Source organism: Cariama cristata, unplaced genomic scaffold (genome assembly GCF_000690535.1).
Source record: "Cariama cristata isolate BGI_N322 unplaced genomic scaffold, ASM69053v1 scaffold12845, whole genome shotgun sequence".
In the NCBI taxonomy this organism is placed as follows: domain Eukaryota; kingdom Metazoa; phylum Chordata; class Aves; order Cariamiformes; family Cariamidae; genus Cariama; species Cariama cristata.
This window is the reverse complement of record NW_009618186.1, coordinates 14,186-31,257: the sequence shown is the minus strand read 5'-3', so window position 1 is coordinate 31,257 and position 17,072 is coordinate 14,186. Positions and strand designations below refer to the sequence as shown.

At 48.9% G+C, this 17,072-nt stretch overlaps 1 protein-coding gene across 1 annotated transcript in view; it reads left to right on the top strand.

The window, feature by feature from the left end:
• Positions 1-3,331: 3,331 nt before the first annotated feature.
• The window catches only part of SEPT8 (septin 8), a gene marked incomplete at its 3' end in the record, with an annotated part of 14,089 nt that continues 348 nt past the window's right edge, over positions 3,332-17,072 (top strand). The window contains exons 1-7 of the mRNA XM_009700757.1: positions 3,332-3,441; positions 7,137-7,332; positions 8,031-8,211; positions 13,801-13,962; positions 15,445-15,541; positions 15,883-16,051; positions 16,307-16,439. Coding sequence (XP_009699059.1) covers positions 7,166-7,332; positions 8,031-8,211; positions 13,801-13,962; positions 15,445-15,541; positions 15,883-16,051; positions 16,307-16,439 — 909 coding nt within the window. The remainder of the gene's footprint in view (positions 3,442-7,136; positions 7,333-8,030; positions 8,212-13,800; positions 13,963-15,444; positions 15,542-15,882; positions 16,052-16,306; positions 16,440-17,072) is intronic.

Here is a 17,072-nt window from a genome sequence, read left to right as displayed (position 1 = left end):
GTACCCTGCCTGCTCCGGTCCTGCAGGGCAAGCGCATCGATGGCACCAAAGGTGGAAAAAGCCCTACTGAAATCCATAGCTTTTGTTGGAAACAAAAACACCACGACAACACGCAGACCCCCATTGCTGCATTACTGCTGCCCTCATTTATTGCAGCGTGAGTATTCTGGATTGATTATTTGTGCTGAGCGTTGCAAACTGGCTCCTTCCGCTGGAAAGAATTCAATTTTGAGTGTGACCTTGTTGTCTTTACTAGGAGGTGAACCGTGTCAAGCTGTCCTTCAGCTGGGCTGGGCAAGCCGGAGCTGGCCAGAAGGGTTAGTCTTTTGGGGTGAGACTCACACATGGGTTGCAGGTAGCTGAAGTGCTGGTGGTTGCTCATCAGGATGGTGGGTGGGTGGGTGCCTCTCCACGGCAGGTCAACACCCCAAACAACACAAGTGAGCAGAAAAACTTGTGGTATTCACAAGGCTGTCAAATTTGTAAGCTCAGTGGATTGGAGGGAAAGAATAAAAGAGAGAACTTTTTTTTCTCATTCTTTTCTTAATCTTACTACTTTCCAGCAGTTGTTGCTGTTTGTCCTAACACAGCAACAATAGCAAAATCCCTTTGGAGGTTGAATGACAGCTGAACGCGCTGCAAGCACAGCAAATTGTTTTCTGCTTTGGTATTGGCAGCGTCTTGAAGTTGAACCAGATTATTATTGCTGCTTACAGAAGTAAAAGGAAACTGCATTTCAAGGTCACTGACAAAAATATTTCACTGAAGTTTGGCTTGTTGGTTTAGCAGCTTTAAGAGATGGCGAGCAGTTTTGAGTAAGTGTATTCTTGTCCCGTAATGAACAGCAACCAAACGCCAGAAAAAGAAGAGAAAAAGAAAGCCCTGGGTGAACAGATTTGGGTTTCCTCCGGCTGAAGCATGACTGCATTCTCAATGCAGCCTTGCCTAGCTGGAGCCTATTTTAAAATGCAGCCTTGCCAAGCTGGAGCCTATTTTAAAATCCGGAGCAGTGGTGCTGCCTGTTGCCTGGAAACCTCCTCCCAGCCTCGGGCACTCTCAGCCTAATCATAGCCATCGGCAGCCTTTATTTATTTCCCATCCAAAATGTCATCCCAGGCTTCTGGTTTGTGTTTTTGTTTGCTTGTTTTTGTTTAGTATTTTAAATGAAAAGACACAAAGTGTAACTGTCAAACTCGGTGACTTTCTGTGGGAACGGCTTGCTTGGCTGTCACCGCATTGCAGCGATGGGAACGGGCGTTTCAAGCTCTGTAAGGTGGTGGCTCGGAGGGGCACGGGGGGAGAGGAGAAGTCGGGGCTGAGGGGATGGGGCTGAGAGCCCGAGGAAGCCCCCCGAGCTCTGCTGATACATGCAGTGTCTTCCTGCGCCTTGTGAGAGTCTCCACCTTAAGGGGAAAAACAAACCTAAAGAAGTCTGAGCCCTTTCCCAGCACATGTGTGTCCCAAGTTCACCTTCGCGCTGCGGTTGCACCATCCTGAGCCGGATCGGTGGTTCGGCATTGGGCTACCTGGATCAGCATGGATCACTTGTCTCCCTGTGGTGGGGGTCTGTCCCTGCAGAGGTGTTAGTCTGAGCTTTACATCTCTGTGTGGGGACAGGTGAACAGAAGAAAGTTTAACTTTGAGGTTTCCCTGGCTTTGGGGCCCTTTTAAATTCACCTGAACTCTTGGCCACCTTAAAACCTTAACTGATGCCATCTCTCCCACAGGAAAACTTCAAATCATTGCTATTTCCGCTTAGTTAGTGAGCACGATCGATCTCGGTGGGATGAAACAGAATTGATCGCAGGAGCCCAGCTGTGATTTGGTTTTGTTTCTGTCCAGGGAGTCCCTTGGGAGAGTGCTGGGCTAAAATCATCTGAAAGTTGGTAACAAATGCTAACCAGGACAGCCAGAAGGTTTGTACGTGAGGCATAGGAGCTGCTTCAGCTGTTCACAAGTTGTTCTTGTGATTTAGATGGTTTGCTTTTCAAAGCTGAGAATATTTGTTCTACCAAAGGCAGAACTAAAGGAGGCTTTGACTCGAGATGCAGTCGAACAAAGGTTCGTGTTTTGTTTAGCGATCTCATTGCAGGCATAGAGCAATACGTGAGCCTTACCACATCATTTCTTTTATTTTCCTCTTGAGTTAATGTAAAGTTTGACAGCCAGCTTAGGCTCTTCTCAGGGTGTGCTCTTGTCTCGCAGTCTTAGTGCTGGGATGTTAAGTCCAAATTGTCAGGGACAGACAGAGCCAGAGCCAGGCAAATGGCAGACACTTTTTCCATCCCCATCTTGCACTGTGTGCTGGTGACTAAGAAAAAGGGTCATTTACCAAAGAAACTCTGAGGGTGAATGAATCGTGCTCTGAAATCACGTATCCTTGCTTCTCCATGGAAGGGTAAGAGTGCTTGAGAGGCTGTAGGGACAGGGCTCTGGTCCCTGGGTTCAGGCAGCGTTGCTTGGCTGTGTAGAGAGGTGGTAACATCAGTTGAAATATTTGTGCAAATCCAAACTCTGCTGTTTTTAACCCCTAGAAACACAAATAACCCTTCTGTCAACTCCTCTCTTCTGGACATTATAGCTGATCTGGTCTGCCTCTCTGTATAGCACAGGGCATAGAACTGTTGTCTCCGGGGATGCTTATTGTCTTAGCTTCTAAGCAAAGCTTCCTACAGGTGATGAGCTTCGTCTTCCTCTGGGGGAGGGAGGAGACAGAAGGAAGAACAAAGTGCACACGGGGGAGGCAGGAACAGGAACAGCAGAGAAACGGTGGAAAATTGTGTGGTCACAGATGGTAAAGCAAGAGGGTTCCTCGCCCTGCCTGTGCGACCAGCACCCCTGAATGCCTGAGCGAACAAATCCACGCTGCTTGTGGCAACAGCAAAGCAAAAAAGATCAAGTACTCTGGGGAAAATGCAGGCTGTCGAGCTGAATTCGGTGCTGGAGGGTTTAAGAAAATAAAATAAAAAAGGATGAGGAGACGTGAGTGCTAAAACACACAGTGGTGGGTTTTCCTCTGTTAATCTCTCCCAGCTGCATGTAGTTGGAGCTCATGCTAGTGTTTTCTTTTCTTTGTAGCCTGGTAGCTTAGCCGTCCCAATTCCCCATTAAGATCAGTATTTTCCCCTCTCTTTTCTTTTGTTGGTGGCCGTTGAAGGATTTGCACTGTGGCATGCCGAAACACAAGCTCCTGCGGGCAGCGTTAGGGTTTGTGTCCGTGGCTCTTGCCTGGGAGGGTGGTTATTTCTTGGGCTTTGTGGTTCCTCTCATCAATCTGCCGTGCGATCTCAATGCAGTTTGCTAATCTGGCTTCTTCTCCCCACCAGAATGAAGAGAAGAGGAACCTTTCCCTGGGAGGCCATGTCGGCTTCGACAGTCTCCCCGATCAGCTGGTCAGCAAGTCTGTCACGCAAGGCTTCAGCTTCAACATCCTCTGTGTGGGTGAGCACGGGTCTCTGCAAACAGACGTGGGCTGAGCCGGCGGCGCGGTGAGGTTGGGACCGGGATTTCTTGTGTGTCCTGCTGCACCACGGGCCTTGACAGGGACTTGAAGCAAGTCAGAAATGCCTGGTGACTTTCACAAGTGACTGTTGGAGACTTGTTGTTCAAAATTAGGGGGAGTTTTAATATATTGACTTTCTGCCTTTGGTGAGGAGTGGGGGTAGAAAACGGGTGTGGGGCTGCCCGGCTCTGTGTGGAGCTGAGCTACTGCCGCAGGTGCAGAAGCTGCAGAGAGCGGCAGGGAGGTCCAAGTGGCTGAGCCTTGCGGATCAAACCAGAAGAATTTCCATAATCTAAGATGAGGTCTTGCTCATCTCCTCCGCCGCAGGAGCTTTGCAATAGGAAGGATTAAGGGAAGATTGTATGTGGCAAGTTAAATATTTCCATCTGCAAACTGGGGTGGCTGGCATGAGCAGCTTCTCGGTGAATATGGTGTCCAAGTAGATGCAGTCAGATGCAGCATGTGTTAGCTGAGAGCTGCTGGTGGTCACTGAGTCGTTTCTCAGTGTAAGCCTGCGCCCCAAAGCTAGGGGTAAGAGGTTTGTATCTGAGCTGTCCCAGGTTGATGCTTTCCCGGGGTAAGTCAGAGGGCTTGAAGCATCACCATCTCTGTGCTAGGAAAGGGAGAAGGAGTGTTCCTGGTTTTATTTATTGTAAAGTATTTATCTTGAAGATTGTGAGCAGGTGCAAGGGGCTGACTTTAAAATAACCTCATTATATTCTTGGGTTTTAATTTTGATATTGACATGATCTAGCAGGCGATGCTGGCTGGAGTACTAGAAACCAATTCTTTCCAGTGATGAGATGAGCATTATTTTTACCTTGGCTGGTTCTTGTATTGTGTATGAGGTCTGAAGTATTGTAACCCACCAGACCAGCAGAAATACATCCACAGACAGCAGCTCCCTGCATGGCCCTCAATCTGCCCAAAGAGAACATGGCTTGATACAGACTGTGCAGTGAAACCCTGACAACTTTCACAGGGTGCTTGTGCCATACCTAAGCCATTTTCACGTGTCCAAACCCCAAGTAAAAAGCATGGCTGAAATCACAGTTGAGCTTCACAGGCTTGTTCCTTAGCAGAAGGGTAACTGTAGCAGAGGGCAGTATGTTTAATGAATGTTGTTCTTGGGGACACCTGGATGGATACTCCTGCATTCTCATCTGGCCATACCATTTGTGAAACATGGGAGAAAAATTACTGTGGTGTGGGTTTGTGGGGTTTTGGGGGTTTTATTTTTGGACAAGAGGATAAAAAAATCCCCTGTACCCCTGTTTGCCAGTCCCTGCTCCCAACTGTGCCCCCAACTGAACAGGAGAATGTTGCTGGCTTACGTCAGTAGTGAGTTCTCCATCTGACTCCTTTCACATTATTCTAAAGCACCAGACTGGCGTCATTTCCTTGCGCAACTCTTAGCCGCAGCTGGTCGGAAGCGGTGTGTGCCTCTGCCCTATTCTGAGCACCACGAGGTTTTTATTCTCCAGTGAAGAGCAGAACCTGCAGTGCTTGAAGAAGGAAAAAGCCCAAACCCCTTGGCATCAGGCATGGCACCTCCCTTGAACCGAAGCTTTCTCACCCTCCTGCTCTCCCATCGGCGCGTCCACTGTAGGGCTCCTGGGAGGTGGCTGGGTTCAGCGGGAGGGGCTGTGCTCGGCAGGAGCAGTGCCTGTCACGCCGGAGGTGTAGCATGGTGGGCTGCCTGGGAAATGAGCGGGGGGTAGGAGGGTATTTCCTTGGATTTTTGCCTCTGCTCCCTTGGCCAAGAGAGCTGTGTGTAATGCATGAGGAGTTTAAATGGAGCCCCTTTGAGGCCAATCTGGAAAATATCAGTCTCGTTTCATTACCAGTTCAAAGCCTTTCTGGCTCACAGACAGCCTGTGAGCCAAATATTCTGGGATGGAGCTTGGTTTGTGATGCATCCCAGGTGTCCTTCAATGGCTGTTGGAACAGGGGGGCTACATATGGGAAACTTCTCCTAATCTTGTCCCTACTGGTTCTCCAAGAACTGTTCTCTCCCCACCAAGTTTCTCTGCCATCCCCTCTTGGCTCCATGTTCTCTCCCTCTGTGTATCTCAGAGGCTCAAGTTGGCAGATTTTTTTTCTACTACTGGAAGGATGAGGATGCCTCAGGAGTGCCCTGCCTCAGTGCTTCAGCTCAGCGCTCTGCTGAGGTCTGTAGTAAAAATGCACCGTGGAACCTGGCCGCTAAAAACCTTGTCATACTTTGGCCTCCATGTCACAGATGCTATATGGCATTTTGGTATTGGTTTCACCTAAACAGCAGTTTTGTCTTGGCATGGGGCAACACGGCAGCCTTGAAGGAAGCAGAAATACTGAAGGGAAGCTCCAGAAATCAAGAGCAATGAGAAATGAAACCAGCTAGGTTGCAAGATCTCTCTGTGCAGCTGTAGCTCTTCAGAGCAGAGCAGCACCTCTTGCTCTCTCTGACAGCTGCTGTCTTGCTGAGGTTATTTGGATGTCCATGAAAGCTCATGCCTGATGTGATGGAAGAGTTCGTTGCTTATTTCCTTCAGGTTGGCCAATTCTGTTTGCTGCACAGGTGGCTCTGTTGTCTCAACGCATAGACTTGCTGTCTGTGGCATGTCTGTGCAGAATGGGACCATCCTGGACAGTTTGCACGTACCCAGCCAGATCTCAGCAGCTTGCCCCCTGCCTTTTCAGAAAGGAGAGCAAATGAGCCCCAGAGCTGACTCTGGTGTAGCTGCTCTGTGGATGGAGGGGGGAAAGGATTACAGCAGAATGGGCTTTAGTCCTTTGGCAGTTATTAATGGGACATGTGGGACTACAGGGTTGGGGCTGTGGAAGAGGGACAAGCTGCTTTAAGGCTTCCAGGCAGACCAAAGTTCAGCTGTATGCTGAAATGATGAAACCTTCATCCAGCGTCTTTCCTGCTGTGAAAAGAGATTTTCAGTCTGATGGCAAGTTGTCCTAGCAGGGCCAGAGCTGCCTGCCCGCTGCTTTGCACTGAAATAGGCACCCAGAGTCCCTCCTCAGAGGGGCCTCCGCTCTCAAAAAAGGCAGGCCCCCAGAGACTTTAATGGCAAGATAAAACAAAGAGAGAAAGTGATAGAGAAGCCTGTTAAAGTTGGGAATCTCACAGAAAGGAGTGAGAGGAAACCTCATGGTCAGAGCTCCCTGACCCCTCCACAGCACACAGCACACCCATCGCTTCGTGCTGACCTGCAGTGTTACCCAGAGCTGTCGCTGTGTTTGGGACAGCCAACGACTGACCCAGATAGTCCTTGCCAGTAGGAGCAGCTGAGTTTTACTCCTCATCTGAAGACTCAAAAGACTACTAAAATTGTGCTCTACCCAGCTTCTCTGGTGCAGGATCCCGAGCAAAGTCAGGGTATGTGGAAAGGAAGATAGTGCATTTTGCTGTGCTGTGTGATCCTCACTTGGGGAGATGGGACCAAGGTGCTCTGTGGTAGCTTTGCATTAAGCATGGGAGGCCTTCAAGAACGCAGTTACCTTTGTGACAATTATATGTCTGTCCACAAGCAGTTTGTAGTAATCTTTTGCAGTATAATTTAGTTTTGCTCAGTAATTAACATTCTTTGAAGTACCTGTGACAAACTCACGCTGCAGTGAGCTGCTCATTTCTCCTTCCTAGGTGAGACCGGCATTGGGAAATCCACGCTAATGAATACCCTCTTCAATACCACGTTTGAGACGGAGGAAGCCAGTCACTATGAGAGCGCAGTTCGCTTGCGGCCACGGACCTACGACCTGCAGGAGAGCAACGTCCACCTGAAGCTAACGATTGTGGATGCAGTTGGATTTGGAGATCAGATAAATAAAGATGAAAGGCAGGTCTTGTGCCATCTGCTTGGTGTTTCTGGGCTTGCCTCTGATGCTTAGACATGAACTGCCTGCAGTCCTGCTTGCAGTGTTGCAGAGGAGGTGTCTGTGTTTCTGTTCACGGAGTAGCTCCCTGCAGTGGCTCTGGTCCTGGGGACGAAGCGTAGAGGGAGTTGGGTGAGGAGCCAGAAAGAGAGGTCATAGGAGGTCTTTCCAGCAGGGAATGGTGTCCTCCTGGACCGTGAGCAGTTAACAAGCTGTCCTTGGTGCAGGGTTGGGAATTATCTGTTCTGGCAGTGATCAGTGTCTCTGGACCTGTCTCATTTAATTACACAGACATCTTGTTCAAGCCCCAGGTAAAGGCTTTCTGGGACTCCAAGGTCTCTCCTTGGTCACGTTGCATTGCTACAGCCAGATGGCTCAGCGCTGAGATCTGGGCAAAGTTTGATCGGGGGAAGTAGTTGTCTTTCCATGCTCCACTGTCCTTAGACTTTGCAGTGCAGCCTCAGGAGACTCCAGCAATCTTTGGATTATAAGGTATATGTGTAAATGCTGCACTTTTCCTGTTGTAAGGATAAATTATTTGAGTCTCATAACTACTTTTTAAGTGATATTATGGTATGTCTAGGAGAACTCCTTAAGTCTTTAAACTGTTGAAGTTTGAAGTCCAGTATCTGGGTTGCTAATGGTATGGTTTTAGTTACAGGCCGATAGTTGAGTACATTGATACGCAGTTTGAAAACTATTTACAAGAAGAGCTGAAAATCCGCCGATCTCTCTTCAACTATCATGACACGAGGATTCACGTCTGCCTGTACTTCATCACCCCAACCGGGCACTCGCTCAAGTCCTTGGACCTGGTGACAATGAAGAAGCTGGATAGCAAGGTAAGGAGTTGGAGACTATGGTCCCTCTCTCTCGAAGTGGTGATGCTTCTGTCAATATTGATTGTCACGTGGAAGGTTTTGTTCCTTCCATGTAAGTGCTGGACTCTTTCCTGCATGTTAGCTGAGCCGTTTTTAGGACTCCGGTAAAACTGTGACTGCCCTGGTGGTTGCTGAGGTCCTGTGCTTGTTTGCTCACTGGCTTTCCTGAAAAATGTCAGGTGAAAAACCTGTTTTCCAGCTAACTGTATAAAGTCTAGAGCCATCCCTGTAAGAATCTTACCCAGATTAGTTCGTATTTATCAAAGCCATCAACTGCATCTTTATTAGCTCTTCTTTACAGGTGTGCAGGCAAGGGACCTCTGTCAGCAGGGACAAGAGGGGCGGAGAGCCACCAAAACTGTAGATGTCCTAAGGTGGTGGTCAGTACAGAGGAGAAAAGGGCTGAAGAGAAGTGTTGGCTGTGCGTGCTGGTGCCCAGGGAGTGCGTGAGCTGGCACTGTGGTAGTGCCAGATGGTCTGGGTAGGAGATCACAGGATATTCTGAAAATGTAAATACAGTGATAAATTCTCAGGGTCATAGGAATCCTAAAAGTGAGTCGTGAGAGGGTCTAGCTGGGGGTTGTTTTTTTTGTGCATAGGCTATTCTGCCTTAGGGGGCAGTGGGTTCCTTAACCGGCTACCGCCGTTATTCCTGCAGCTCCGAGGAGGTTTCTGACATGCTTTTGGTTGTTGTTGCAGCTGGCTTCCAGAGAGCTGCAGGAGCCTTCAAAGGTCACTAGTGGCAGCAGCATCTCTTCTTTTCTTTGCAAGAATTTCCTGTCTTTCAGGGCAGTATTTTAGCAGCAAGGTGGTTCCTTTCAGATGGCAGATGCTGATCAGCCTACAGAGGGGACAGGCAAGGCAGCTGGGACCCTGCAGGAACTGGGGATCCCCTGGGTTACATCGAGGGAATGCTCTTTTCTCTGGCTGTTGTCCATGTGCAGCTCCATCGGACTTTCCTGGCGGGTAGAGTTCCCCCTCCTGGAGTCCCTGCTGTTTGCCCTCACCACCCAGGGCTGTTGGCCCGCTTTTCCTTGGCCCCGCTCCAGAGCAGGCGCTGGTTTCCCATTGCAGTGGGCTGTTTGTAACCGTGGTGGCCGTTACACTGACTTCGTCAGGAATCCGAAAACTTTCCCTTAAACTCTTGTCTCTTGGCACGGTCCCAGCATTACATCTTCCCAGAAATATGTTTGGAGGAAAGCTTTTGCACGATTCCTCTTGGTGCTGGTGGTCCCACAAAGCTTTTTTCTTCCTTTCCTTCTGCATTCCCTACTTTTCACATCTCCCTGTGGCTGCCTTTAGTGTGGTCCTTGGGTAGTACCAAAATAAATCCTTTGTACTTGTGCAGAGTTGAGAACTTTGTGCGCACACAAGCTTTTTATATTTCTAAACTTCCACTTAAATAGTCCTCTCTGAAGTAATTTTATCCCTTTGCTCTCATCTCCCGTCTTACCACAGTGTGAGAACATCTTGAATTTTGTGGTGTGGTGGCCTCGCAGAAGCAGCACATGGAAATGAATAAGCAAGTAGACACCACTGATATTTTCTGGGTGTCAGGGATTTATGTTGCATTTCTGCATTGGTGTTATCCCAGGATATCAAGGCGCTTTCAGGCGCTCCTTAAAGATTTGTGCATGACAGCGCTGTGCTCCTTTCCCAGTACGCATGAACCACTGGTGCGTGGGCAGAGTGAAGTGGGGTGTCAGCAAACCCCAGGCAGCTTTCTGCCTGCTCCAGACTGGTAACAGCAAGCGGTTACCGTGGCTGAGCAGAGGTGACATGCACTGACTCACGTCTGCAGCCCTGTGAGCACACCCCAACCTGGCTTTCCTCTTGGGAAACTTTATGTGACTGGTGGCCCCTGTTTTACAAGTGAAGAATGGAGCCCGTGGAGGCAAAAGGTGTATCGGAGGCAATGCTTTGCTGCATGCTCTGCTGGCTCAGCCTCTGAGACTGGTTTAACAAGGGCTTGTAGGAACCTGGCTCCATGACACCTTCGCTTTAGCACACCGGTGGCACAGCGTCAGGTGTTGGGCAGGCTTTTGAATCTGCCTGACAATTTCAGTAGTGAATCTTGCCTTTAGTGTGAAGATTACAAAATCCCTTGTGAGCAAAGCCGTTTTGTAAACAGAATCTTCCCTTGTGCTGTAATACAACATCTGGTTGGCTGAGCTCATGGCCAGCTGTTGTCTAGGTTATTCAATTACAGCCAGGGAGCTAGAAGCATCTTCAGAAGTGGTTCTAGGTAGATGAAACGTGGCTGCCTGGCTGGTAGGTGGGAAGCACGTATGACCTGGCAGGGATTGTCTTTCCATCACATTTAACTCGGGAAAAGGAGGAGATAAATTAAATTGCATCTGTGTCAAATGAGAAGGTGATTTATTGATTTAAAATGCAGCTGCGCCCTGGGAAATGATGGCACAGCTGTGCGCTGCCATGGGCATCCCGGGCTCCCTGGTTGTTGTCCCTGGATGGTTTCCTGCCAGCGTGTGCTGTTGATGAGCTGTGGCTAATGGCTTGCCCTTGGTGAGCAGACACGTCCTAGGCAGGTCACTGGCAGTGGGGATGCTTTGGGCCAGTTTGTGCCTCTGCTGTTTGGTTTCCAAGGTGGAATTTGCCTGGTGGCTTCACTGGGACTTGCATTCAGGAACGCTTTGGAGATGGGGAAAAATCCAGCAGTATTTCACAGAGTGAAAATGTGTGTAGCCTTATTATATTAGCAAAATTACTTTCTAACAACTGACTTATTTTGGCACATTCTTTTAAGTTTTTCTTTTGGAGACGAGCAATAAATCTGTGGGCAGACTGACTTGAGACGGAGGTGCGTTTTATGTGTGTGCATGTGAGTTCAGTGCCTTTTCTGAAGCGCAGACTTCCTCTGGTCATAATTCCAGCTCCAGCAAAGACGTCCAGCACGTGGACTGACAGTCAAGGGGACACTGCACCCCTGTCACATTCAGTGGGATGACTCTCCAGTAGTCCACTTCATGATTTTATTACTAGATCTTTAAACAGAGAATATTGCTCTTCCACGATGAGATATAAGAACATTGCTCTAGGATTTTGCCTTCAACCTAAGGTAAGCATTATTTGCGTAAAAATTAAGAGTGGAGAGAGAAACCTCACGCAGTTCTGGCATCGCTTCCTTTTATTGGGTTTTTAAAACCTGTTCAGGAAGGAGAGGAGAGGTGACTTTTCTTCTCTAGCTAGTTGTGTATCAGTTTATTTGGCACTAATCTCCGTGCCACAGACTGTGGCCTTTGTGTAGAAGTGGGTGCGTGGAAGGTGCTGTAGGAGGGCTGGATTAGACAGGCAGTTTGGTTCACTAGCATCTCGTATCTTGTTTCTTTCTTGTTTCCAAACTTTTCCACCCTTTCTCTCTATTGTAAAGGGATGAGCTCATTCTAGACTTAGACAGCTTTTGGGTGCCAATGCTCGGAATCAGAGAAAGGAAAACAGGAAGATAATTGTATGGTGCTCCAGGTATCACTTGTTAATTGTGGGATTCCAGCTTGTGATTTTCCAAGGCATGCACGAAATCAAAATAAGAAGAGTAACAATTTAAAAAATCAAGGAGCTCACAAGGGAGGAAGAGAGGAGGAGGGAGATACACGCAAATGCCATTTCCAGGATTCCACAGTATTGATGTTGGCTGTTGATTATTGGAAATACAAGAACTTGTAAAACCCTTCTGGGTTGTGAACTCTGTGACAGCAAGAGCTGACTGAGTTGCCTTTTCAAAGCACGAGGAACCTGTTTGGAGGGGGCTTGAACCAACCTCGGTTTGCACCTTTGAGTACTGCTGGGGCCGCAGCTGTGACCGCAGAGCCTGCCTTCTCCTGCTGCTGTGAAAGCTGTGCCTAGCTCCAGGCTCCGCACCCCCTGCCTCGCTGTGAGCAGGGCTGAGCTGGTACTTTTTGGAAGAAGAGGGGGGAATTGCTTGGGCCAACTGAAAATGGACAAAAATCGCCTCTTGTGCTGGTTTGTCAGTGTGCCCGGCTGGCTGGAGAGCGCCTCGCAGATAGAGCTCCTGAGCGGGTGGTCCGTGAGCCTTGAGCTGACCCTGGTTTTGTGGGAGAGGGTGGATCCAAGCCCCCTCAGCTCTTAGCAGGTCAGCGAGGCACCCAGCTGTGGTCATGGCCCTCTCTACCTTTGTAATGAGGACATCGACCTGCTGAGGAGTGGAGTGAGCAGCAGACCTTGTTCTGTGTGGGTTTCTGGTCCTTGGTAAAAGAGGTCAGGTCAACAGCTGAGAAAAAGCAGCAGTTTATCCTCTCGGATAAATTTGCAGTGAGTAAATTAAGACTGTTTTCTCTTGGAGCGAGAAAATGCTCTTGTGTTTAGTGAGTGCTAAACCAAAGGGGCGGGGGGGGGCTGGGGGGAACAAACCAAGAAGCATGGGAAAACACACTGAGCTACAAAGAGAACTTGAGCTGGGAAAGCAAGGCCGTTTATTTTAATGGGCACCCATTTGAGACCGAATGGCTGCTACGAATTTCTGCCCTGTAGGACAAAAAGCATCGGCTGTTGGGAAATGTTAGACGGCAAATCACGCTTTCCCCTCGTCTGTCTGAATTCTTGTGTTTTACTGCTGTGAATTTGGCTGCTGTTCAGACAGATGAGTTTTGTTGTTGTTTAAGCAGTGGTTTGCAGTGTTGCGCTTGGCTTTTCTGGGTGTAGCAGCATTATCTAATAGAGGTTCCTGTGACAGATCCTGCCCCGCCGTAGCTCTCCCAAGCACGAGGCCATAGTGGACCACATCCCCTCTGAAGGATGTGAGATGTGGCTCTCATTTGCTCTTGATGTTGGTAGGTACTGGGCACGGGGAGACCTCCCCTCCCTACAGCCCTTGGGTGGCTTTGAAACCCAGGTTGATGAAGCTGCGTGGGATATCGTGCTTGGTGACTGCTGATGCAAAATGAGCAACAACAGCATGAAAACAAATCTCCTGTCTGCTGTATGGCACCCTGCACCTTTCCCAGGTGGTCCGTGTAATCTGCACAGCACACCTGAGTTGCGATCCTCACGAAGAGGCTCAGGGAGTCCTTGGAAAGGGTCTGTAGCTGCTGTGACAGGGTCTGAGGAGTCCTTGCTCTTTCTGCTTAACCGTGGGAAGGCTTCGCATCAGCTCGCTGCAGCCTTTCATCTTTGCGCTTGTCTTCTAAAATGGCTTGTCAGCACAGCCCGAAGCGGATCGGTGATAACTCAAGATGTGACAGTTACGCTGCCTCTGCCTCCCTCGGAGTGTGTAACAAAATACATCGGCAAGAGCAGAGGCTTTGATCTGCTCGTTGTGTATTTATCGCAGAGTGTTTGGCTTATCTGTAAGCCTTGTAGCCAAATTAGTCCTGGAAAACTCTTCCCTCTGGTGTTCAGCTGAGCTTGTGCTGCAGCTCGCATGCAAAACATAGCACCTTTGGGGTTTTAGGAAAAGTAACGCAGCCACCGGGATAGGACCTGGGTCATCCCGCGGGCACTCACGTTCCCGACAGAGCCGCTTGCCCGACTGCTGCTCACCTGGCTATTTTTCCTTCCTTCCTTCTGCTGTAGGTGAACATCATCCCAATTATTGCCAAAGCGGACACCATCTCCAAGAGCGAGTTGCACAAGTTCAAGATAAAGATAATGAGCGAGCTGGTCAGCAATGGTGTGCAGATCTATCAATTCCCCACAGACGACGAAGCAGTCGCTGAGATCAACTCTGTGATGAATGTGAGTAACGCTGCCAGTCGCGTTGCCGCCAAAAGTTGTGACGAATTAAATTGCTGCACAAAAATGCATTTGAAAGGCAAGTTTCATTGGGATTGTCCAGGCACTGAATCTGTTTGAAAGTGGAGCTGTGGATCTGACAGATGCCTAAGGCTGTTGCATACAGAATTAATTAAAATGTGGCTCTTATTTAATCTGTGGGGTCTCTGGAGAAACTCAGCTCTAAAATTTGTTTTATTGAATTTTTGAAAAATACTTTCTTCAAAATTCATTCTGTCTGCTTTTAGGCTACTTTTCATTTGAGGAGGGAGAAACTTTGAATAAAAATTTTACAGTTAAGGTTTACGTTAGCCTTCTGACTTTAAGGAGGCTAAGCAGAGAAAAAACAATTTAAAATAAAGAAGAAAAATTGTTAGACTCTATTCTGTCTTTTTTGAAATTCAAAGATCAAATTCAGATCTGGCTGAAGCATGTGCAAAACACTTTCAAGTTTCCCATCTCCCAAATCAGAGTGTAGCTATTGCAGTAGAAACAGCTGAAATGTTTCCATGTTAATTTTTTTTAAATAAAAAGTCACGTTTTCATCAAAAAGAGCATTTTCCTGCATGGCTGTTTCTGATTAAGTGCTTTGTTTTTTCTTTCACACCCCCCCCCCTTTTTTTTTTTTCCTAAATTTCAATAGCTAATTGATTTCTGGGTCAACTAGATATGTGTTTTCACTATAATAGTTCTTTTTTGCTGAATTAATGAAAAATTCGGAGGATGCACTCTTTTTAAAATAATTGCAAGCTGTGTGCATTGGGGAGAAAAACAGGAGTCACGCTTGCTTGGTTTTTCTTGCCCCACTCCCCACCAATGTAAATATTTTTGGCCACTTCTCCACCAGTTCCACGCTTCTGGATCCACTCCTTCTTAAATATGAAGGGTTTTGTCACCCTCATCCTACAGAAGCACCTGCTCCGTGGCTCCTTTCCTGCAGCGCTGAGGACAGTGCCCCGTTTCCTTACTGCGCTCGATGCTTTGCAGACTTGGAGAGCGATGAGCACACGTTGTATCCTGCACCTGTCCCTTCCAGTGCCCACACACAAACTGCTCTGCCAGGGCCGGCTTACGGATGGCTTTGCTTGTGCTTCCTGCAAGGCAGGGAGTGCCCTTGCTCTTGGCACCTGGAAGGACTACAGCTGCAAGAACAACCTGACAAATGGATAGAGGGAGATGGGTAACGATCATGGTGTTCCTACAATATTTCTCCATCTAGTTCAATCCAGCCAGCATTGCTAGTAAGCTGTGCTGTGGCCCTACACTGCGCTCTGTCGTAATATCCAAGTTCATAGCAGAGACTGCTCTGAATACTGGAGATTGTTAGCTTCGGAGGAAGGACTTTTTGGAGTAGGTCCTGCACCTGGATGAGGGGGATCTAATGGTCAGGCTGATCTCGGTGGGGTTAGCCCACGCAATGAGTCCCTGGCCTTGGCTCTGTTTCAGGCTCATCTGCCCTTCGCTGTGGTCGGCAGCACGGAGGAGGTGAAGGTTGGGAACAAGCTGGTGAGAGCTCGGCAGTACCCGTGGGGAGTGGTGCAAGGTAAGGTGCTGCGAGCTGGGCACCCGCCGCAAACCTCCCTTGTGCGTGCACGAGCAGGCGCTGGGACCCGCTCCGGCCCTGCCCTCCTGCCAGCGCACGCGAGTGAACGGTGCAAAAGTGTCCTGTGCAGCCTTTTGCGGGCTGGCCAATCTTTCCTTTGAATTCCTGTTCCTAGTGGCAGGTGGTAACGGTCAACGAGAATCCTGGGATGTTGTCCCCCTGTGCAGGACGATAGGTAGAGGTCCTTGGGAGGAGGATCTCTGGAGTTAATTTGTATGTGCATTTGTGCTGCCCCACCACCACGTGTGCAGTTTGCTGACTTCTCCCTTTGCTTCCATCAGTTGAGAATGAAAGTCACTGTGACTTTGTGAAACTGCGGGAAATGCTGATTCGAGTCAACATGGAGGATCTTCGGGAGCAGACTCACACCCGCCACTATGAGCTGTACCGGAGGTGCAAACTGGAAGAGATGGGCTTCAAGGACACGGATCCAGACAGCCAGCCTTTCAGGTGAGCAGGCTTCACGTCTAGCATCAATTCAGAGCAATAGTTTGGTACTGACACTCTAAAAAATACGGGAGATTTGTAGGAGGTATCCACAATGCTGGGCTGGAAAATGCTAGCACTGAGTTTGAACTTTGCAGCTGACTTGGGCGTTCCCTTCCCTGCCTGTTTATCTTTAAGCAATGCAGTCAGGCGTGCATTTCCCCATCCCTAACTCATTGGTGTCCAGACAGTCTGGATTTTGTTTGCTTTCTTCCCCAGCCTCCAAGAAACATACGAGACCAAGAGGAAAGAGTTCTTGGGCGAGCTCCAGAAGAAAGAGGAAGAAATGAGACAAATGTTTGTTAACAAAGTCAAGGAGACAGAGGCAGAGCTGAAGGAGAAGGAGAGAGAGGTGGGTGTACCAAAAACCTGTGAGAGGAGCCCAAAATAGAGCCAGCATAGGGTCTGGGTCTGGGCAACATATGAATCCTGGAAAGCACATGCAGCTCTTGAGCAGACCTCACCAGCCAAAGCACAAATGCGCACACACGTGCACCTTCCCCCACTCAGAGGAGGGGACATGGGGTAACATTTTCAAAACAGCATCACTGGTTTGGGTGCCTCAGAAACAACAGTCTTCCCCGTCCTGTGCAGTGTGTAGCAGACTCAGCTGCTGCTTGGTAAGTGAAGGGCAATGCAGGACGTTTTGGTGAGCATCCATGTTGGACAGACTTCACCGCCGGAGGCTCACTGGCCAGCAGAGCAAAGGGGGCAGCTGGGCTGGAGCCCCCCGGGTCAGTGGCGTGAGACCACAGGCAGCTTTCGTGATTGGGGACAAAATAAATGGACCATCTTCAAAACTAGCAAGGGAGGAGAGAGCCTGCAATGTCCCGTGGCAGGGCTGCAGACCGAGCTGAGATCCTCAGTGAGCTTATCCAAGGCTCACACTTTCTCCCGTTTGATACGTGGTATCAGGCAGAGCTGAATTTATTGTGTCTTCACCACTTTTGGTGAAGAGGCAGTGATTGCCCAGAGGTCAGCTTAC